Genomic DNA, 23,490 nt, shown 5'->3' on the forward strand with positions numbered 1-23,490 from the left:
CATGCGTGCTAGTGAGTAGGAGAATGTTAGATGGGAGAAATTCACAGATTATAACCACCCTGGTGATATGAAATGACTATTTCCATTTGCTTTTTTTCTGTTTTTTTACCACCTCCTCATCCTCTTACCTTCCTGGGGTGTCTCCGTTTTCATCAAAATAAATGTCCTCTCCAGAGACTCCTCTGAAGGAGGTCTTCAGCAGATAGTCCAGCAGCTTGCTGCCATCGATGGGGTCCATGGCTTCACAGAGCCCTGGCTGCCCTGGGCACAACTCCTTGTGCATATCATGGAGGCCATGAGCCATGGCATAGATGGCATTGATGACAAATCCCATTTTACTATCCTGAACATAGTTTTCATGCAGACTTTCATTTCCTGTTAGAAGGGAAAAGAAGATGGTATCAAAATAATGGAAACATTTATACAATTTTTACAATTGAAGAAAATGTTCTTGTTTGTCTGGTGTTTTGTGCTATATTCAAACTGCAGTTACACTGTAGAACCATTGTGTTTTCCACAATGCATGATTAAATTAGAACCAGACATGGAAAATCTATTGCAAAGCAGAACCTTCTTTTGCAGAAAAATATATTAGCATACAAGGAAATCACAATATGATGTCCAAAAGCTCAATAGGAAACAGATGTGGAGAACAACCATTTTCTGGGAAAATCAAACAACGGCAAGTTGTACTTCACTGTCAGCCCTCTAAAGGCACTGTCCCACAGTCAAACCTTAATGTTTTTGAGGATGTAAATACAAGTAGAAAATGTTACATTTTTGCATCCTTGTATGGAAATATTTCTTCCAAAGTTTAAGACTTAATTTTCATTTTCTTTGCCCCCTAAGACAGTGCATTTAAAATCCTGATATGTATTGTCTACAACTCTACATCATATACATCAACATGCACAAACATCAGAAGGTGTGATCTATTTCAATACACCAACATCTTTTTCAGGTGTTTCAGCCTTTTGGGTGAACAGTGTGTACTGGGTGAGCCATTCCTTTGTGCAGTTTTCAAAGTGTAAGGCCAATTTCCTGTTATTCCTCATACATTATAAACAAGCCCAGTGCTCCACATCAGAGTTTGACTAACGCAATCCTCGCTCTGGCCAAGAGCCTGAGACTGCCAGGATCAAGACATCTCACAATTTTACGAAATAGCAGTTTTTAGTCTTGTGTTAAAGAGAGCATTAGTCAAACTCTTCCTGTCTTGGAGGAGTCAAATGCTCACAGAGTGCAGGTGCAATTCTGATAACAGCATTACCATAGTAGTGGCAAGAAAAAATGCACTTACCACCTTGAAGGTCTTTGGAATAAAAGAGGTATATAAGAGTGTGATACAGCGGAAGTAGAAAAGCAACCATGACTGTACTGCTCTGAGATAGCAACAGTCAGTACAAGCCACTTATTGATTTTAGTTATCAGTTGATTAAAAGCATGCTGAGCAATTTATTTTTAATGTCATTTAAATTGCATTGTTGATTTGATTACTTTTTATTGGATTTGTTGTGAGTAATTTTGAATTGTTATTTAAATGCCATTAACAAGCGCAGAACACAATTTACCATGATCACCTTTTGGGAGCAAAGGGAGAGAATATTCGGGGAGGAAAACAGAAAGAAAAAAATACACAGTTTTTGTTATTATTCATGAGTTACGCACTCTGGTCAAATGTAACCCTCTACTCTCACTGACAGAAAAATGAAAAAATAGAGTATGATGCTCCTGTTTATAAACAAAAAAATATACATTTCTCTGTAGTCACCCACCGGAGCAGACTTTCTTGTAGTTTTTGTTCTCCTGTGGGTGGCCTTCGAGGCGGCACTGGAAACGGTACTGCCAGAATTCAGAGAACCAGGGGTTCCTGGTGTTAGTGTCCAGGCGCAGCTTTAGGTAGTAATCATCAAAGGTTTTGACCACCTCCGATTGCAGCTTCATAGTGATTCCTCCCTCAGCCTCCTGCTCATAACCCTCCACAACCTCGTCACGGTCTGCCCACCCATCACTGCAGGAGCAAGAGAGAGAAAAGAAGAGGCTGTAACATAAGGATCGCAGGGGAAGGGCAGTAAAATATTATAAAAAAATATTTTAAGTAAGAATAAAACATTGTCAACATTTAGAATGAGAGGCACTCTCATGTTACTGTCACAAGTCTTTTATATTGGATTGTAGTAATTATGATTTACACCGCTGATTCAGACTGACATGCCCATAAAACTATTCAACTAAACAAAACAGATTCCACTTATGCAGCTGTACTTTGAATGATAGATTCTCTATTATATTGATGATTTTCTGTCTCTTCTTAGGGGGACAGGGCAGTAAAGGTGTTCAGTTCACGTACGAACAAATGAAACAATCTTTAAACGAAACTGACTATGTGCTGAATCACAACTGTTACTGAATGAATGTGTAGCTTTGAGCAGGCAAGCTCCCCTCATTGGTGACTGTCATGAAACAATCCCATCACGATTGTTCTGTGGTTCGTATCCTATTGTCTACTGGCTTGACCTCTGTGAGTTGATTGTGAAAGCAGCTACGAGCTCTCGCTGAACAAAACGACACAAAGCAGGGTTCAGTTCACGATGTACTAAAGGTTAAATGAGACACACAAGAATATATATATATATATATATATTGTATAACAATCGCTGCATTCACTTTGATGACGTGACAGTAGATAGATAAGAAAGAGGCTTCATAGAAAAGTTGGATTGGTTCAAGGTAGGTTCACTCACATAAATCTTTAGGGAAGGTGTTACAATGTATGATACAAATTTATGATACCAATTAAAATGGATGAGAGGGTCTTTATTCAGACTTTTTAGAGAATGTATTGTAACAGATTCACAACAGCGACCAAAAGTATCTTGGTCAGTTCCTTATTAAAACTTTCTTAAAAGACTAATAAAAAAAGATATAATTCTGTTGCAAATACTCACCTGTTGAGCTACTAACCTAATACCTAGCTAATGTACTGTACATTTCTTTGCCTAGGCCTAGTTTTGTACCCAACTGAACAGCTTGTACCAGCAACCAACGGAACTGATAAATGACCTGAAGACTGAACATAGACGCTGTATGAACAGTGATCCATTCACTGATCGATGTACTGATTGTGGATTTGAATGGTGATGTGTTGGCAAACATTGTCAGTGACCACGAATCTTTGAACAGAATCAGTTAACAAGTAATTTTCACCTCTTTCACCAAAACGTTTTTTTAATTAAATGGTGTAAGAAAGGTAGGCTAGGATCCATTAAATTATACATGTATGCTCTACTCTCAGCAACAACAATTATTAAAGACAAGAACAATGTTTGGTAATACTGAGAGGACAATGTTACAGCTAAAGGGTCTAGCTCACAACATAACCTATGTCTTATTCTTTGTATAAGGATATCTGCCCGTTGTGTCTCCTAAAGTGCTTGCTGTATATTTAAGAAGAAGAATTCAACTGAGTTATCCTTTATCCTTTATCCTTGTATGAACAGTGATGTACTGATTGTGGATTTGAATGGTGATGTGTTGGCAAACATTGTCAGTGACTATGAATCTTTGAACGGAATCAGTTGAAAAGTAATTTTCACCTCTAAAAGGGAAGTTGGATTATAGAGGAAGTAGCAGAATGAAAACAGAACCATGCAAAAGCCATTTGGACATACAGGGCAGCAGTATCATTGAGTAAAAGGCAATACAGAAGTAGAGCAGCTGTGGGCTGAATGATGTTTGTTATGTCTGTGTTCAGATGGATACTAATGAGAACGTTTCTATCAAACAACAGAAAATGTAATGACGGAACAACATCAATGCACAAACCCAAACTCTAAGTCATGTGTTGCTTTCATTTAAATAATAAGCTTCCGCTACAAGCAGGTCGACTACAGCCTCTACTCTTGTATGATGTTAAATTAGCGTGGCAGCACTAGTTAGAGGCTTATCTCAAGTCCACTGCAGCAATCCTTAATTTAAAGAGGATGGAAATCTCACCATTAGTGCCTCAACCGTAATTGTAGGCTTTACACAATCCCTTCAGCTTGCTTGTTTGTTTGCTTGTGTAACCCTCTTTGCGAGAATATCTACCTTACCAAGCCAATTTGGACACACAGCTTTGCCAGTGGGCTCTAAGAGAAATGGAAAACATCAGTAAAGGGGACACTGAAAAACAAATTAACAGGTAAACAGTCTGAGCTCTGCCCTTTCTCTAAATCTGAGTCAATGTGGGGTTTCCGGCTGTATTTCATTCTGTGTCTCTCTATCTCTAATGTGGGCTTCGGGCTACTGCTTTGAAACACCTATGCTATTGACAGCTACACACCAATTAGGTATGACTCACCATGGAACCAATTATCTTGCACACATGGGATGTTCTGGGTGATGGACAAGGACAAGGACATGTGTGTGTGTGTGTGTGTGTGTGTGTGTGTGTGTGTGTGTGTGTGTGTGTGTGTGTGTGTGTGTGTGTGTGTGTGTGTGTGTGTGTGTGTGTGTGTGTGTGTGTGTGTGTGCAGGTCAAAGTCTCAGACCTTTTATGTCCACTATTACCTTCAGTCAAAAAAAGGAAGACATTCAACCAAATTTGTGAGAATGTAAAGAGGAAACTTTTAAACATATGTATATCCCTGCTCAAGCTAAAAAAAACATATGGATTCCTACATATATTGGGCATCAGGAGACAGCCAGTATTGAAATGATCATCTAGAAGTTTCTCCAGCTGACCCTGACATCTGTCTCTCTTATCCTACACATTGGGAGGTGAAAATGTAATGTAGAAGGCTGGTGTTGTTTTATATTTCTCTCACTGTCAACAAAACCCTTGACAGTGCCAAAATCAACATGTATTAAGCTGTCTTCTGACTTCCCTACCATTTCTGTGACACTTAGCATGAAACCCACTGGTTCCTGCTGAAGATGTAAATCTTAAAAAAGGCTATGTCATTTCCTAAAACAGCTGGGCACTGTAGTTCTAGTTCTCAACAACTGTTACTTAAACAAAAGCAAAAAGTGCATTTGTTGGTGTCTCTTTTCAGCCACTGGGGAATACACATTAGGTGCAATAACGAGTACCTACAGCACCAGAATGATGTATGAAGGATTGACTCAAGATAAACTACAGTGCCCATGTTCATGGTAATGAAAGAACATGTCACCCACAGAAACAGTTGTGTCACTGGTGTGTTTTTAATAGTTTCTGGACAATAGAGCTCTATTAACCTGACAGATTGTTTGTTACACAGAACCATCTGAGAAGCCATCATTGGAAACTGTTTGAAAAAAGGGCAGACACTTTAAAAAAAATCCTTTTTTTTGTTAACTTTTAGATTAGATGAATCATCTGTCTATCAAGTCCGCCACTGTTATTTTGAACGAACAGTCATCACGCACACCTAAACCACGCCCGTAGCTAGCCAGTTGCTCCTCAAAGGACGTGATTGGTCTGAAGCGCTAGTGATTTGGACACATATGCGTTACTTGAAGCCTGACAAGATGGATTTTTGTGTAATTTTATGATCCTGCAATTCTCGTGTGATCTCGTGACACTGCAGGACCAATGCAAATTCAAAATTAGTAAGCAAATATATTGTTCTTTTGATAGAGATTTGTCTTATTCCTCCTGCACAGTTCAATCAGAGTCAGCTGGATATGTTTTGGCATGTGGGATGCAGCTAAGAAAATGCATACTTGCATCTTTGCACAAATGCATTGGAAAGAAAGACTAAATAATAATTATAATAATTGATACCAATGTGCAGATTTGTATGGTTTATAGCAAAAGGTATAGGGAATATTTGTAATACAGTAATTGTGTAAAGTTGACAAAGGTGTGCTTTGTCTAATTGATAAAAATGTGTTTGTTTCTTTAATAAATGGTGTAAGAAAGGTAGGCTAGGATCCATTAAATTATACATGTATACTCTACTGTCAGCAACAACTATTGTTAAAGACAAGAACAATGTTTGGTAATGCTGAGAGGACAAAGTTACAGCAATGGGGTCTAGATCACAACGTAACCTATGTCTTATTCTTTGTATAAGGATATCTGCCCGTTGTGGCTCCTAAAGTGTTTGCTATATATTTAAGAAGAACAATTCAACTGAGTTATCCTTTTCACTCTCTTAATTGAGTTTAGAATCCGAAACACGTGGATTTAATTGGTCCTAGTCACATTTCCTTAATTAGTTCCAAGTGAATGCTGTCTCTGTCCCTCCTACTTTCTTTCAGTACATGTAGTACACACACGCACACACACACGCACGCACGCACACACCACTGTATAGATTTGTGTGCATAATTCTTCCGAGTGTTTATCATAAACGCACTTTAACTGACAGGGTAACTACATATCATATGGTCTATTCAATACGATTCTGTATTTAACGTATTTGTTCTAACATTGGAAAACAGACTGTATTTTAGATAAAGAGAGTGAGGTGCAAGACATGCTTGGCTGTTTCTCACAGTGGAGTTTGTGATGTAGAAAAATGACATTCTCTCTTCTTTGCTCTCCACTCTCAGGATCACGCTGTCTGGCAGAACTCCAAGCAGTTCATCAAAACTCTTGGGCCATCAGAAAGACGCCTAATGGGACAAAATCTGATTTAATGTCACCTCAATGTTCTGCAGCTTCACACTGCATATTGGAAGGCCCATTATTACACAACCTGAGTCAGATATTGTGGAGGAACACCTGTTTAAGCGGATTAAGGAGTCAACGCTGTTGAAGTATGTTATTAGTTTTGGAGTCGTTGTACTGAAGACAGACAAGGCAGCAGATCTGAGATATAAAACAGAGCATACCTCTGACGTATTTAAAAAAAGAATTCTTTAGTTTTAAGAAAGCTGAGGTTTGTGATGCAAGGCAACATACTGAATACCAATTACTATTGGCAGTAATAAGGATCACAAATGCAAACATTATGAATACTTATGGTTAATCCAACAATATTTATACCTAAAATGCAAAATAGGTCATTTGTCATTGCCCTTCAACGTATGAGTGTTTTTATTTAACCTTCCAAAGTGACCTATATGACTGTTACAAAAGCTATTCACATTACATCACACATTAGTCTGATCCGGTAACAACAAAACATGACTGAAAAGAAAGATTACTGTCATAGTTAAAAGAAACCAACTTTGGCTGTTGGTAGATGTGAACCATGAACCACAGTGTCCAGTGCCCATGTTACTTTAGACACTTAAGTAAGTAAGTAAATACAGCACGAGTACAAATATATTTGTGGCACAGTGGATTTAAACAAGTAAAACTCACAAGACTGAGGCCAATCCTGACAGTCAATTTAATTTCTCTTTTACCATCAACTTTCAAAATACTGAATAATTTAAGTCAGTATTTATCTCTGCAAGTAAAGTCAGCAGGATGCTAATACTTTGATCCCACATGCTTAATGGGACCTGCGTATGTGGATGATTTACTGACACTTGATGATGTGTGGCATTGTTTATAGGGCTGCAGCATGCCAACAGCTGGATAATTTATAGAGTAGTATACAAAAGTGAGTAGACTGAGAGCTCTCCCAACTCTCCCGGATGATCTAGTTCCAGTTTGATAGCACATTTGTATATTTATGAAGCCATGAATTAATTGGCAGGGCAGAGATTTAATCACATGCGCTGTTTCCCCTGGAGGATGAATGAGAAGAGTTACTTTAAAAAGAGGAAAGGAGGATAGGGTAGTCAAGAGTTTCCTAATTGCTCTGTGCAAGTGAAATAAAAGTTCAGGTAGTTAATGGAAAAAACTTTTAATCTGTCTGTCATTCACTAGAATGTCAACCGGTCTAATTGCTAGAATTACATTATTCTTAAAAGTAAAATCAGGCTATAGGTCTTTGATCTTAAAAACACACACACACACACACACACACACACACACACACACACACACACTTCATTTAATCCCATCATAACTTCTTGTTTCTCTTTCTCTTTTTGATCATTGTCCAATTATCTCATTTTCAGTGGTGGAAGAAGCTCTCAGATCCCACAGTACATAATTGTGAGCAAGAATTTCACCCAATAGGAGCTCTTTTTGTTTTCTGTTCTACATGTATCTTTATTATGATCGCACAACATCCTTAATTAATTAAAAACTGCTCTGGCAGTGGAAGAAATATTCATACAGGGGTGTCTCTCGTAAGCCAAACACTAACGTTCTATCTCAAAAACTGTCTTTTCTCTCTCTCTCTCTCTCTCTCTCTCTCTCTCTCTCTCTCTCTCTCTCTCTCTCTCTCTCTCTCTCCATACAGTCCCATTCTCCTCCATTTCCATTATTTCTGCAACTCTGGAGTTAAAACAGAAGTGGTGTTGGCTTGTTAGCTAGATGGCGGCAGCAGCATGACTCTCTTGAGGTGACACAGAGGACCCTGGGTGAGCCGGGGAGCCTTTAAAAGCCCATCCAAGCTACTAATTACTAAATTACTAATACTAATTACTAATTCATCATGCCCCAGTTTGAGTTGGGAGATCAGTCTCCTCTACGTTGACAGGAAACACTGCTGGGAGAAAATCCTTTTTGCTTTATAGCACCAAGGAACGTCAATCCACTACTAAATCCCATGTTAAAGTCTCTGCATGTAATATCAGCCGTAGCAGTGACTGATGGATGACAGAATGTTATCATCAGTTGGTCAATTTAATGTTAAAATCATTACATAAGGTAGGCTAGAGCACGGCTGTTTAAGGCCTCATACATTTTAAATGCTTCCATGTTCCTTTTTGGCATTTTTGTTGCTCATTATTGCAATAATAACAACTACAAGATCCATTTTTCAGTTACACTTAAAGGAAGGGAAGGTATAAACTTCATTGATGTCAAAAATGTATTTACATTATTGACAAATATGTCTTGTTTTCTAAATAATCAATGAATTATTTATAATTTAAAATGTTAGAAATGAAAATGAGTGGTAGTTCACTGAATTTTGCAAACTCCCAAAAATGTAATGATGCAACATTTGTGGCTGCAAAGTCTTTGTCAGGCAAATATCCACCTGAACAAAAACAGACCAAAAAATGACAGCTCCACCTAAAGCTGCATAAACATAAACAACTGATACAAAATAATGTCCGCTATTTCAAAATGATTTACTAAACACTGAAGCCTACTGTAAACAGCACTACTGTATTTATATAATTGTACACATTTTTGCTATACCCCATTTTTTTGATGATTTTGGTATATTTGCATCATTAACCTACATTTTTAGAAGCTGCCTCTCCTGCTCCTGCATCTGGGATTCGCTGTGCACTCTACCATTATTTAACATTATGTTATATTAGTATTATTAGTAGTATTAGTAGTATTAGTATTAGTAGTATTAGTAGGACCACAAGTCCACCGACCACCTGTCCAAAATGTGAGGTTATTTAATTAACAATATTGTAAAATAAACAAAAAAAGCAAGAAAACCTCACAAGCTGAAAGCGGAGAATGTTTGTGATTTTTGCATGAAAACAAACAATTAGATTATTAAAAAATATTGTTGATTCATTTCTATTTCAATTCTTATTGTTTTAGGACTATTTGGTTGTTGCAGATCCTAACTGATGTGTTGTGTTTGTCATTTCAATTTTGCACGTTTTCATACGTTATTCAATATTAGTTTGTACAAGAAAGCATTTCAGCTTCTGTGAATCAGGATGTGACATCTATGTCCAGATGCAAAGCCAGCGTGCTATTTTTGATCACTCCAATGTCATTCACCCATCATCTTGCACAAGGGAACACAAGGCATCAATTGGAAAGAGAGAGATGTCCTTGACAATGTGTGGCTGCTTTCAATTAACATCAGAGGCGTGTTATAAATATTCATATGCAGCTTATTGTGCTCCATTGCTCAATGGAAGACAAACAGATGCAATCATGAATCCCGACTCAACTTAAATATACTTTCCAGAGCCACGTGTGTACAAGTAACGCAAGCAGGGCTCCATGACTGAATGAATGTAGACAGTGTGTCCATATCTTATAATTACAATCTTTGTTGCTGTTGTTGCTGGGAGGAATTTTTCAGATGTCGGCCATATTTCCCAAGAAGGGACTATTGTGTTTGGAGCCCTGCTGACAGACTGAATGACAGATCCGCAGTGAGACGATCACACCAACTCTGTCATGAGCCCAAACAAAATCTCCATGGTGACTGTAGCACAAGCAGCACACAAGCCTTTCATTTCAGAGGTACAGTAAATCCTGCCCTGCTAACAAGAATTATATTGAGCTTGATTCCTGCATGACGTGCCCCAGTAAACTCTCACTAAACTTGTATGAAGATTGCTTTCGTGCAGAGGGTCAAAAGGACAGAATAATGTCGCACAGAGAGAATAACGTAAAGATGGAGGCTCGGTGCTCGACATCACTCCTCATCTGCTTTTTTGTCTCAGTCCCAGCACACCCATCTACTGCCCACCACACTTTCTCTCTTCCTTACATTCATAATGTATCAGTCGCTATTGTGCGCTCACTGGAAGCTTAACAAAAGACAGTGTGTTTCTGGAGAGTGAGCCTATAGCAAGGGAGTGTAGCACATTGGGAGTTATGGGGATCACGCCACAGACATCTAAAGATAATCCTGAAAAGGGGAAGAGGAGAATTGTAGATGGTCAGGAAAAACCTGCCTGTAAATTGGGGCTAAACACAGTCCTGTAGTATGTGAGAAATTCTTTATTAGGAATATGTAAAGCATTAAAGCTTGAAATTGTCCATCAACTACTAAATGGAGATCCTTTTCTGCACCCTCAAACTTCCTTGATCTTGTTATCCAAACAGTTTTCATAAATCTGAATATATCTTTTAATGTTTGATTCAGAAGAATTTCTGAAGGATGGATAAAACCAAAGCCGAGAAACAAAAATCTAGTCCTAACCCCTTGTACATCTACAATTCTGGATGGCGTTGTTGCCAGTGCTGTTGCCAGAGATAAGGTCTCTTTTTGCTCATGCCCCGGTATTTGCCAAATTACTTGCAAGTCAATAGGCAAAATTCCACATCCTCCGCGCTCTCCTTCCTGAGATGGGTAGGAGATGAAAGCCTTAGAGATGACAGGAAAAAGGCAGCTAAATGTGTAGCACCACAACTCCCCTCTCTCTCTCCCTCTCTCAGGCGCCCTAAACGTTTCATTTATTCAAGCTCAGAGCAAAACCTGAGTCCTCTTGTTACAGGAAATCGAATAGGACAGCCAAATGCAGAAATGCATGCGACACATACAATATGGGGTCACAGCTTTCTTTGCACCTCAAAAGACACAGTCATACCGTGCTAACGACTTGTGCCAGGCCAAGAACACAAGAACATCTACATTCTTGTCTCAGTGTCCATTTTGTCAGGAATAAAATGAAATAAAACAAGAAGCAAGCATTCAAAATGGGACCCAGACCAAAACTGTGTGTGTAAGACTGGGGCAGAAATGAGTGTTACATGTGGAAAAGCAGCGTATGCAAATGATTCAAGCAACGTTAAAGGGAGAGAGAGAAAGTGAATACTGCTAATTGCAAGAGAGCTAGCAGGCAGGATAATGGGTAGGTGGGTTCACTCCCTGCTGCTATTTAGAAACTATGGTGATGGGGAACAGGCAGAGAGGGAGTGATAACAAAAGACACTGTACAATACATGTATATCTAACTTTCAAGGCTGAAAAAACTATTTCATGGCAATTTCTTTATATCACTGAGGATGTGGAAATTTAGTCAGTATTCAGATATTTACTGTAATACTCAGTTTAACTGCAAGAGAATTTAATGGGATTTGCCTCAGGGAAACTTTAGTTAAAACACACACTGCATTCCTGTCAGCTCACAGACCTATTCTGTTACATTCACTGACAATTTGAAAACCCATTTTATGAATGATTCCTATTTTGCAGCTATCAGCAGTAAAGCCGTGTGTCACCTTCACTTTGAGTTAGCATGACCTGGAGACCTGAAAGCAATTGTGGACACTTTTCTTTGGCCTTTTTGCAAAATCTGTGCATTCTTTTGATTGTTTTGTTTGCCCTCAATAGCCACATCTGCAATTTACAGATGAAGTAAAAAGATTAGTAAGTTTTAGTTTTACATGTAGCTGGGTGTGGTGTACTTGACAGCACAAATGTCAAAGAAGCCACAGGGATTTTAAAAATAGGTATGTAATGGTACTACTGATAGAATTGTTGGCAGGGAGCGACAGCTTGTTCTAAACTTCTTAATGATTATACTCTAGACTTCCAGTGGTGAATACTGTGCCCAATGTGCATCAGATACTGTAGCTGTTTGTACATTTACATTTACATCTGTTATGTAATTGGTTATACAGTTAGCTGTAAAACACAAATATATTGTTTTAGGAGATTTAGAAGTACCTAACAGATTTTCAAGGGCCAAATATTGGTGCCTGGGTTGCTTTTTCTTTTTTAAAGTGCAACATTAACTCTGTGACGGGGTAAAAGATCTCGACAAACATAATCTATAAATGGAGCAACTGCTTCAGCAAAAAGACACTCTTGAGCACTGGTCACAGCTCACTAACAGCAACATGGTGGGGGTGGATCTGTAATAATATTGGCTGCAATCTCCTGGGAGTCATTGTGTGTATTGCTCTCTGTGGTCAAATAACAGGCATGGAGTCTGTGGCCATTTTACTGCATCAAGGGCAGTCTGTGTAGCTCACACTGGTCCACACACTAACTTCCTGTTCAAGCTTAATGGGAAATAACTCTACTCCTCTACAAGTTGTGTGGCTGGACTCAAAAGACAGGCTGTTCTGAGGATGAAGTGGAACAATGATTTTATTTTCATACATATTTTCAGCTCATAGTGTGTATTACATTCCTGTAGCTGTTGCTTGCTTTTCAGTGGACATTAAAATTATTCCTCCCTATGGTGAGACTGATTTCTGAGTTATGTCCTAAACGCATTGGGTGAAAAGCTATACCAACTTCAAAGAGGCTTTGAGAAAAAAAATGTAAAGGCATTATGTGATAATTTATTTTGGCAAGGTTTTTTGTCATTTGTCATGGAACTGCCATACACTGAATTACGTCTTTGATAGTTTATGAAAGGTAAAGCAACACTTTGTACATTTCCTTAAAAAATTGCTTCGTACATGCACAAATACATCAACTTCCCCAGGCTCCAATTACAAGCTTTATCAGATGACATCTCTTTTTTGACAATGCTTTTATGAGATTATCCAATGTGTTATATGCAACAAGTCCTCCAAACTAGACAACAACATACAGTACGTAGATTTTTTTGCATTCCAAAACAACATAGATGAGGGTTTACTGATCTGACACACCTATTGGCAGGGTGAGAATATTTGTCCATACCAAATATACCATAACACATTACAAAAATGATTCATATAACCTTTTGGTAATACGGCTATGTTGAGGTTTTGGTATTTAACTACTTTATTAAACCTGCATGATATTTTTGTCTACTGGAGGGCAGCACAACAAGCTTCAAACTTGCTAAGGTGAACTTGTTCAAGCTGTTCTCATTTACTGTTCATACTTATACCTACCAAAAGTAATGCACTATATTAGTTGTATATAACCCACGTAATGGTGAGCCAGGATGGGCAAGGCTGACGAAGTATAGAGAGCAACAAAGTCTGCGCAGGGAGGGATAGGTCAAACAAACACAGGGCTTTCACCCAGGAGACCGCTGTTCGTGTCCTGTGTAAAAGCAAAACGTTTATTTGAACTTACTTTTGTTACATAATTTACGCACTTACTGTAACTATCGTCACATATTTAAATTACATAACAAAAGGTACTTATTTTAACCCAAACCACAAACTTTTCCAATGATCGCTCGTGTTGCATAACTTTTTTTACCGTTATATTAGGAATTGTTGTATGGGGACAGTTGACTAGTCAAACATCCAGCAGACAGAGAGCAACATTAGCATTCATTTGAAGTTGGCCACCGGATGAATGTAGGTCCAATATTTTCTCTGTTTCTGTTTTTTTTTTTGTTTCTACCGACTCCAGAGGGAAATATCTGCCTCTTTAGACTCTCTAGGTTTTTGTGCTAAAAACAAGTGTGGCTGGAAATGACGTATGTTCGTACAGGCATACAAGCGTCACCTCTCACATCACACATAGCCGTTTTATCCAACGTAATATATTAAAATATTGATTAGTACAGTTTTGACTTTAAGTTTCAACAAAGCTTTACTGACCCATCTATCCATCTCAAACTCCTCCATGTGAGGTGTTGCGGTGCCATGGAAACGCCATGCTACTTCTACTGTACCTTTGTTCCTGATAGACAAGGGTCCAAAAGGTCTTGTTTTATGGGCCTGAGAAGTGGAAGAATTTCTTAGCCTATTGAGAAGCATGTCATCCTTCAACCTGTCTAGAAATGTAAAAACTAAAACTTGGGTTTTCACCAGATCAGTTGCGATCTACTCCCAACCTAGCTTTCTTATCTCCTCCCCGTCTCTCTCTGCCTCTACCTTCATCTCTCTTTGTCAGTCTTTGTTAAATCTCTCATGATGCGGTGCCTTAATCTGAAGACAGACCAGCAGGACTCCACAGTCAAATCCAAAGTCTACTCCTCTCTATCTTTAACTTTCCTATTGCAGAATTGACTGACTCTCCTAATCTGCTCACCAACCATCTTCCAGCTCAGCCATACAATCATTTTGTGTTCTTAAAAAATAACGGAGGTTATATAATACACTTCCTGTGCTTCCTGCTCCATTCTGACTAAGCCTACATCCATGTGCCTAAGCAGATGAAACAGAATCACTTTGAAATGTACTTGAACACAACAAGAAGATGGAAATCAATGTATTCCTGATTGAAATGAAGTGGATAATCTATGTATGGAGTGTATGCATGGAATAAATTTAGCCTCTCATGTGCGTGTGTGCAGTTGTAGGGTAATAGAGGCGCTTATTGGCAAAATCATGACTGACATCACAGAGAGAAAAAGACTAGAGCCCTGTTGACTGACAATAGCAAAGCAGAGTAGATGTAAAGTGTTGAAGTGACGCAGAGTAGAGTCTGCAGGTCAGGGATAAAGTGGGTCGAGCACGCTGCCACACCTGGCTCTCGTCTGAAGAGCAGGTTAGCTGAAGAGCTAAAACAAAAGCTCTTGGATTGAAAACTCTCTGCATGTCTACTTGTAGTTTATGTAGCTACTGCTGTATAGTGTTTCTGTCTGCCTCTGTGGTGTTCTATGAGCATCTTCACATATGAGATGTGGTGAAAAAAACACACTGCCATTTGCATTTTGGTATGGTGCTTTGACATTTAAATTATTACGCAGATTGGACTGATGGGAATATTGTAATCGAAAGTTAATTTAAGTTATGTTGTGATCACCCTGTTCCTGGCACATTTTGCTTGTTCTGGCATGATTGTAGCCATGTGGGTTTTAAATATGTATATGATGACTTTTCTCAGGGTAAAAAGTCAACTTTTAATTTTTATCAACATTGTAGTTGACTCATGCTAAATGTAATGCAGCCTATATTAAGACCCTTCCCAATTGTGATCTGTTGTGATACCAGAGAGTACACTGTTGTGAAATTGTAGTGCTGCACAGTAATTGATGTTTTTTTGTTTAAAAATAATGTAAGAAAACTTTTTGCACACCTCTTTTGTCGGACAGGTGCGTAGGACACGATCAAAAGCAGCAGATAAAAAATTGTTTAGAGAACATCCCGCACACTGACCATTACGCAAGCAATAATTCATTTAGAAAAATACAACGTTTTGGTCTCAGACCTTCATCAGGTCAGTGTGCGGGATTTTCTCTAAACAGTTTAAAAATAATGGAAATTATGTTTTTACCATTACATATGTATGTGTTTCTTGATTGAACAAAATCTGCAAGCACCAGACAGCACAAGTTCATTGTTTAAACCTGTATTAGCTGATTTTTAGCAAATCTAAGACAGTGGAAACATGCTGTAAACACAACATTTACATAGTATTACCGTTTTAAGTTGATATGGTGATGATGATGATGATGATGATGGTGATGTCAGCAAACAGTTGACTATTTATACATCCAGCAGACAGAGAGCAACATTAGTATTAATTTGGAGTTGTGTTTCTGGCCACCCAATGAATAACGCTCCATGTTCACCAGCTAGTTGCTAACTTTGTCTGTTTGGTGCTGGACAGGTACTGTCGTAACACCATAACAGCGAAAGACATTTAAATGCTTCGTAGAGCTGAGGGGAACTGCAGAGATAATTCTCTGTGGGTACGAGTGACCCCTTTCACAAACACAGTCATTTAATGCATTGTTAATATAAAAATATTGATTACAGCAGCATAAAAGTCAAAAAGGTGCAAAAGACTTCAGTTGCAAATTGTCTGTCTTTCAGTGGCCTTTTTAATATCTTTTTGTTGACAACAGACTTTGGCATTTGCAGTAATAAAAGAGAGACTGAGTAGCCAGTGCGTTAGATGTTAAATGTAAGAACAACAGATTGGCTTGTTAGTACTCTTCTTGCTCTGGCACTTTATTTCATTCACTCTTTGTCTATCCTTGTGTACTTTACTCAACACAAACACACACACACACACACACACACACACACACACACACTTCACAAAAGAGGCTTCTTTAGAGACGAAAGCATGAATTAAGAGAAAACAAGCTCCCCTTTGATGAGATTATACCTGTCTGACAGCCTCATTCAGTTGTCCACTACATGCCAGGAAACACACACATGGTTTGGCATCTGTGTTGGCCCAACATCATTTTTACTCTCTCTCTCTCTCTCTCTCTCTCTCTCTCTCTCTCTCTCTCTCTCTCTCTCTCTCTCTCTCTCTCTCTCTCTCTCTCTCTCTCTCTCTCTCTGACCCAAAATCCTTTCCTCCGCCCATGGAGACTTCCACAAAAGCTAAAAAAAGACCCACTTTCCCATCTCCTATAGAGGAAAAAGAAAAGGAGAGACATGGGAAGGAATGTAACCCTAGAGTGTCATTATAATGGATAATTTAAAAGGCATGTTCTGCATCTGAAAAGAAAGAGTGCCTTCCCCTGCCAAGAACTTAAATATGCACGTATGCATCGAATATAACACATATAACATAAATGGAGGCTGCCAAGAGCAGCACTTGTCTTCACTTTGAAGTTTTCTGTATGTGTGTACATAGAAAGAAATTAAGTCAGATTTTATCTAACACAACAAGGTGTCCTTGCTCACATATTTTAGATACTGTAGCTATTTAACAAGAAACTTTTAAGGTTTTCTGCATTTTTCTTACTGTCAAAAGATCCCAAGACAAAAAGAAAAAAAATTTTTTAATTTGTACCGCAATGCTTTCCGACTTCCCTACCCTGCAGCTCTCAGCTTAAAGCCTATTGGTTCACACTGAAGCTGGAAATCTATAAACTGCTTACAAATATATAGTTTCTTTTTTTTCATTTTTTAAAAAAAGAGGCTGACTTCCTGAAGTTACCCAGCCTTTTTGGCAAATGTTACTCCAACAGGTGTAAATAGCACATTTGTTGGTGACTATTTTTAGCTGAGGATTAATACACATAGTGCCAGCATCAGGATGGTGTACGTACAGAATGATTGACTCCAAATAAATCATTTTTGACGATCTAATTTGAACATCAATGGTAAAAATCTTACTGTATTTATTCTTTCTAAACACACCTGTTTTTTATTAACAAACAACAAACACACGGGGAGAAATCCATTAAAGAGGAAGACAACAACCTCACTACACATAATACATGACTACCACTGTATCTTTAAAACCCTGCTGTTAATACTTTACACATTATTGTAGTTTAAACATTGAATTGTTCATCTCGTACCCTTTTCTTTAACCAGGTAAAACAAAATAATTCTTTTACATCTTATGCATTGTACATATTACTCCAGACTGTGCATTGTTAAAAACTCTTGAAAATGCGGCCCAAAAAACCAAAAAGGCTCAAAAACAAATTGCCCATAAGTCATCATAAAATTACTTTTCGCATGCACATCTTTTTAGGTATGTAATGTCTTTGAACATTCAGGGGGATATGAGCCAAAATCCGAACAATTAAATGAGTAAACAAAGAGTAAAAATGGAAGTTACTCTGTATTTTGTCTCTCAGGTTCTTCCTGAAAATTTGACCTGCACTCACGCAGTGTTCATGCAAATCTCCAACGAATACTGCTTAGCTGGGCTACAAGTCTCGGTCATCGTTCGCTGTCTTATTAATGTCCTCTTCATTTAACACATGGTGGACAACTGCCCTACAATAGGCCGGTGCCAAAAAAGCCTCCTCCCTCACTGAAATGATTGGGGGAAAATATTGCACGGATGAACTGAAAAGTAGCATCAACGTTTCTTTGACTTTTACTGACAAGTGTGAATGTTCCTTCAGGGCTATTTCATGGTGTAATGTGCCGCTGTATAAGTGTGTGAGACGACTCTTGCTCTTTTGTAATGACTAAGATCGTAGTTAGAGTCAGTCACTGTCACTCAACATTGACTAACAGATAGAGAAAGAGGGGAAGAGGGGGAAAATGGAGAGGAAGAGATGGAGTGAAAATCAATCACAAAAAGGAAAGATCTTTACAATTCAGGTTGAGTCAATATGGTATTTACATGCACAAATAGATGTGTATGCATCTCTTTGATTGCTAAAAGCAGAATTACTTAAAAAGGCAAATAAGAGACAGCCCAAAGGGAGATAATGGACTAGAGGCATTGTTTTCCTCTCTAGTTTTGTGTCTGTGACAGAAATACCAATTATTCATTGCTGGAGAACATTTTTATTCAGTGCTAATGGTATGAGGTCTAATTCTTCTTGGTTGCCTTGGTGACATGTACATCAGAAAGACAACACAGCATATCCCAGCCTTCCAGCCTGTAAACTGATTTCTTGCCATCCAGTGAGATGCTCTCAACTGTGAATCAGAAGGTAAAATAAAAACCACATCCATACCTTCCGATGAGGAGGAACTCCCCGAACACCCCAAGTCTCCTCATGGCCATCAGGAGACCTCGTACAGTCATGCCTTCACAGAAACACACCACTACACGAGCTTTGGGTAGACGCTCCCGTAGTTTCCTCAGAAGGCGATCAAAGTGCTTTTCCCCTGCGTTACTGTAGATCTTGTCCGAGTGGGCGATGCATAAGCCTTCCTGAGAGGCCAGCTCCTTGAAAGCCTCCATGCCACTCTCCCCATAGTTTCCTGTAGTTGATGAAGAAAATAGATTAAGATTATTAAATAGTGAGAATTCAGATGGAAAACATTCCAACCTTACTGGAATTAAACAATAAAACATTATCCTTGTAAAGTGTATTTTCACCGTTTTTTTAAATTAGCCTTTGTGGATATGGATAATACACTGGCTGTGGCATTTTCACTAATTATGAGCTCAAAATATGAGGCATTGTTTCTTTATTATAAGTGAAACAATCAATGTTTTTGTGATAACAAAGCATTACATGCCTTGTTACTTCCGAAAACATAAATGCTTTCAACCATACATTTCTAATTATTACAATGATGTTAATTTTGTTTAGTGCGTCAAATCCTGACTGAGATGAAGGTCTGATCCTCTCTTAATGAGTGTCACAGAGTTTACTGGCTACTGATTGCAATCAAAGCCAAAAGGGATGATGACAGCTATCCTTGTTTAACTGCACACTATCCCAATCAAGGGCCCTGCAAAGCTGTTTGTGTGTGAGTCTAAATCTTCTATTTCCTCGATCTGAATTGTTGATAAAGCCCACAGCTCTTTGGAATGAGAGCTGGATTACACAGGCAATCCAATCACTTGTGCATGCTTGAACATGTGTCTGTGTGCGCGTCCATGCGTGTGTGAGTGTGTGCATTTTGTCAAAAGGAAATTAGTAGCCCCTATCCATAACAATCTGAGAACATTTGTTGTGCAAATGCATTGTTGAGAGGCCAGGTTCCTGGGGGCCTCTAATGCCGCTTTCCTGTTATATGAGTGATGAAAAACGAAAACTCTATCTGTGTGTGGCATGGCTTTATAGAGCAGCTGAAATAGGCATCACAGTAATGCATTTACTCTGGCACACAATGGGCCCATGTGTTGGTTTTCCAATAGTCCTTTGATGATATTTTCAGTTGCCTCATTTCACTCCCCCACTGGTAAATGGAAATAATGATATCCAATTATTTTACTCTTTCCATCTAGACTGTGAGACAGGTGGGTGGTGGTGCATTAGTTGACAGCCCATTTGACAGTGACTACCAAAAACCTGCTTTGAGTATCCCTACCAGACTGATGATAATCGGGACAGGTAATTTATGCAATTTCACAGCCGTAGCTGTTGCTACGGGAACAAGCTGCATTCATAACTTGTCTAAGGTGGCGGGGAGAGAAAACTCATGAGCTTAAGCCAGTCGTGACCACTTTTTCAGAAATAACTAAAGATAGAGTGGATTTACATACAACTCCTCAAAGGTCAGCCAAATTAGGATGTGAAGTCTCAGTTAGAAACATTTACTGTGGCTCCAAACGTCTCTGTTGTCTCTGACAAAACTGAACCTATAGTCAGTGTAAGGATTTACATTTACAGAATGTCTGCCTGTAAAAGAAAAAAAAAACTAATTTAATTCCAATTAAATCTTACAAGTTTGTACTTTAAACATTTTTGTAAAGTATCCTAACTTTATCACTCGCACTGTAGCCTGTTGAGTAAATGATGTTGCTGGCAATCAAATCCATTCTTCCCCTGACTGTTGTTTCATTACTCTTAAATTATGACTTCAGTCCCAGAGGCACCTCCTGTATGTTGAAGGTCAGACAGCTGACGCCACCTAGTAATGTCCCCAGGTACTACAGCTCCCTAACTCCCTCTCTTCATCTACAGTATCTGATAGCAACCTGTGTCAAAGCCCCGCTCCAACACCTGACTATTATAGGACTTTCCAAAGATGTTTCACGCTCCCCATGAGTCCACAGCTTCTCAAGGGGGGGATGCTGGGTAATGTCGCTAGCAGTCATATTTTGGGTGCACATCAATGAATGTATTTCACTAAGACATCAATGAAAAACTATAGACATAATTCACTTCACAGTAATTACTCTTTCTACCCAAACCCTCTCTTCCTTTTACCTCATGTCTCCAACATAATACACTGTTGTGCTGTTAGGCTGAACAAATTAGCATAAGAGTTATCAAAAAGAAAAAAGTGGTAAAAAACCGAATGCTATTATTGCTAGGGTTTCTGTGGAGATAAGACATTTATGTATCTGGTGAAATTTAAAACATTCATGTAATTTTTCATCCCAGCCTTAACCATGGAATTAATTTAACATTTCCAAAAGATACACATACATTGTTAATGCTTAAATGGTCCCTCATGTGTTTGGCTAGATACTGACTTTTAAAACTTCCTTTGAGGACTCTAATAACACAGCCAAGAACCTCCAACTTTGGTTCCACAATCAATATAGACTATTTCTCAAAGAAACAAAGGAGAGACCAGCCAATGTTTACTCAACGTACACTCTACAGTCAATATCCTAGTGCAGGTTATTTAACAAATGCAAACACATATGTATGATGATGCATAGGATGTGTGGGAAGATGCTTGAAGCAATGTCCATACACCCTCCAACTCCAGACAACTGCATAAAAATCCTAATGAAGATATACGTACGTATGCACATGTCTGCTCTAAAAAGCATGAGAGCCACACACTGAGACAGGCAGATACTGTACATAGAGTTGTAAAGGAGTGACTACATTTCATTGGTATTCAGTTCTTCTTAAGTGACAAACATGGAAGTGGGATTGTTTGAGGATGTAGGCCCCAAAACCCTCCATTTAGTTGGTCCACAAACATTTTGTTTGTCATTTTATCAAATTATTATTTTATTAGCCAGTGGTTTACCATAAAATATGTAGTTATCTTTCCAGGTTTCCCAGAATATCTCAAATTTAAGTCACTCCATCAAATGCCCAGAATCTCTTTAAATGCAACTAAATTTCAATTCAATTTTATTTATAGTGTCAAATCATAACAGAAGTTATCTCGGAACACTTTACAGATAGAATAGGTCTAGACCACACTATAATTTACAGATACCAAACAATTCTTCCCAACGAGACTATAAAGTCTATAATATATAATCCTGACTATTTTCAAAATAATAGCATAAAATATGGAATGTATGTGTCTCTCTCAAACTTCAATCAACGAAAACATTGTAGTGATGCTATGGGTAATTAAGATTCCATAATTGATGATGGGGGACATACACTATAAACTCACTTTCATCCACTACCAGACTAACAGACAACATGGCTGATGGCACATTATGGTGATTTTCCACTAAGAGAGGACAGTGATAGGGGTCTCACCCTCAGTGTGCACTGCAGATACATAGGTCCAGTTGTACCGCTTGACAATATCTAGCATGGCCCGGGCCTGGAGGGTGTCTGAGGCCACGACCCTCAAGAAGTACTTGAACAGAGTCTTGTCACTCAGGTCGATGCTGGTGGCAGAGTAGCCGATCTGCGGAATGTTGAAGAGCTGCAGGAGGTTCTGCACCTGAATGGCCACAGAGCTGGATCCCGGTCCGATCACTCCTGCAATGGGTTTCTTAGACGGTGGAGGCTGGTGGGACGGGGTGCCGTCAATGCACCATTTGGACCCGTCCTTATCATCCCGGATGGAGATGAGGGAGTCCCGGATGAACTCGATGCTCTGCTCCAGGGCCACAGAGGAGTGCCAGCAAGAGTCTCGGATCTCACAGCCCAGGCTAATATTGGGGAGCAGGTTCGGATCAGCGTTGATCCGGTCCAACGTGTGGAACATGGCCTCCACCCTTTGGATGCCATACTGCTCGCGGACGTCCCCGCACTTCCGCTCAGCCACTTTCTCCGCAGACGGCTGGTGGTGGACGGAGAAGAGCGCACCGATGATCACGTCTCCATCCATACGAGCCACGGAGCGGACCACGGCGCGAGGCACCGCCGACCGCTCATTGATGCTGCTGCTGTGGGAGAGCACGAGGACACGGAAGAAAAACGTGGGGAGACACAGGAGAGCGAAGAGACCCATCTTTACGCATGCCATATTGTGCCACATTGCGTGAGGCGTACCAACTGTGCAGGCATACTATCTGCTGTCTGTCAATAGGCTACATCCACGTTTATCCCAGCGACCAGGATCTGTGAGCACGACACCCGGGGCATATCCTCGCGCACCTGCAGAGAAATGAGACAAGCTGCTGTGACATGTAAGCTGAGAGAAACGATGCCAGATGTGCCTCAGTGTTATGTGGGAATAGTTGACTAAGCACGCATGCTCCTTTCCATCAACGCCCTTTTACATTCCTGCAGCTGGCAACAGTGCTCATGCCTCTCTTATAGCTACCATCGATGTGCCTTTGAGCAAGGCATTTAACTCACACCCACCTGATCAGGGGGCAGTAGTAGCTTAACCGGACTGCTATCCACTGGGAATTGCCCCACCATGCATGTGGTTAGCTCTGGTGGGAGCAGCCAGGTACTTTAAAATGT

At 39.3% G+C, this 23,490-nt stretch overlaps 1 protein-coding gene across 1 annotated transcript in view; it reads right to left on the reverse strand.

Annotated features, from left to right (window-relative positions):
- grm1a (glutamate receptor, metabotropic 1a) overlaps positions 1 to 23,029 on the reverse strand; it is a 34,775-nt gene extending 11,746 nt beyond the window's left edge. Inside the window, exons 1-4 of the mRNA XM_028604630.1 lie at positions 22,327 to 23,029; positions 18,925 to 19,174; positions 1,776 to 2,011; positions 129 to 375 (exon numbers count right to left, since the gene is read on the reverse strand). Coding sequence (XP_028460431.1) covers positions 129 to 375; positions 1,776 to 2,011; positions 18,925 to 19,174; positions 22,327 to 23,029 — 1,436 coding nt within the window. The remainder of the gene's footprint in view (positions 1 to 128; positions 376 to 1,775; positions 2,012 to 18,924; positions 19,175 to 22,326) is intronic.
- Positions 23,030 to 23,490: the final 461 nt, after the last annotated feature.

The sequence above is a fragment of the Perca flavescens genome, chromosome 18 (genome assembly GCF_004354835.1).
Source record: "Perca flavescens isolate YP-PL-M2 chromosome 18, PFLA_1.0, whole genome shotgun sequence".
NCBI lineage: Eukaryota > Metazoa > Chordata > Actinopteri > Perciformes > Percidae > Perca > Perca flavescens.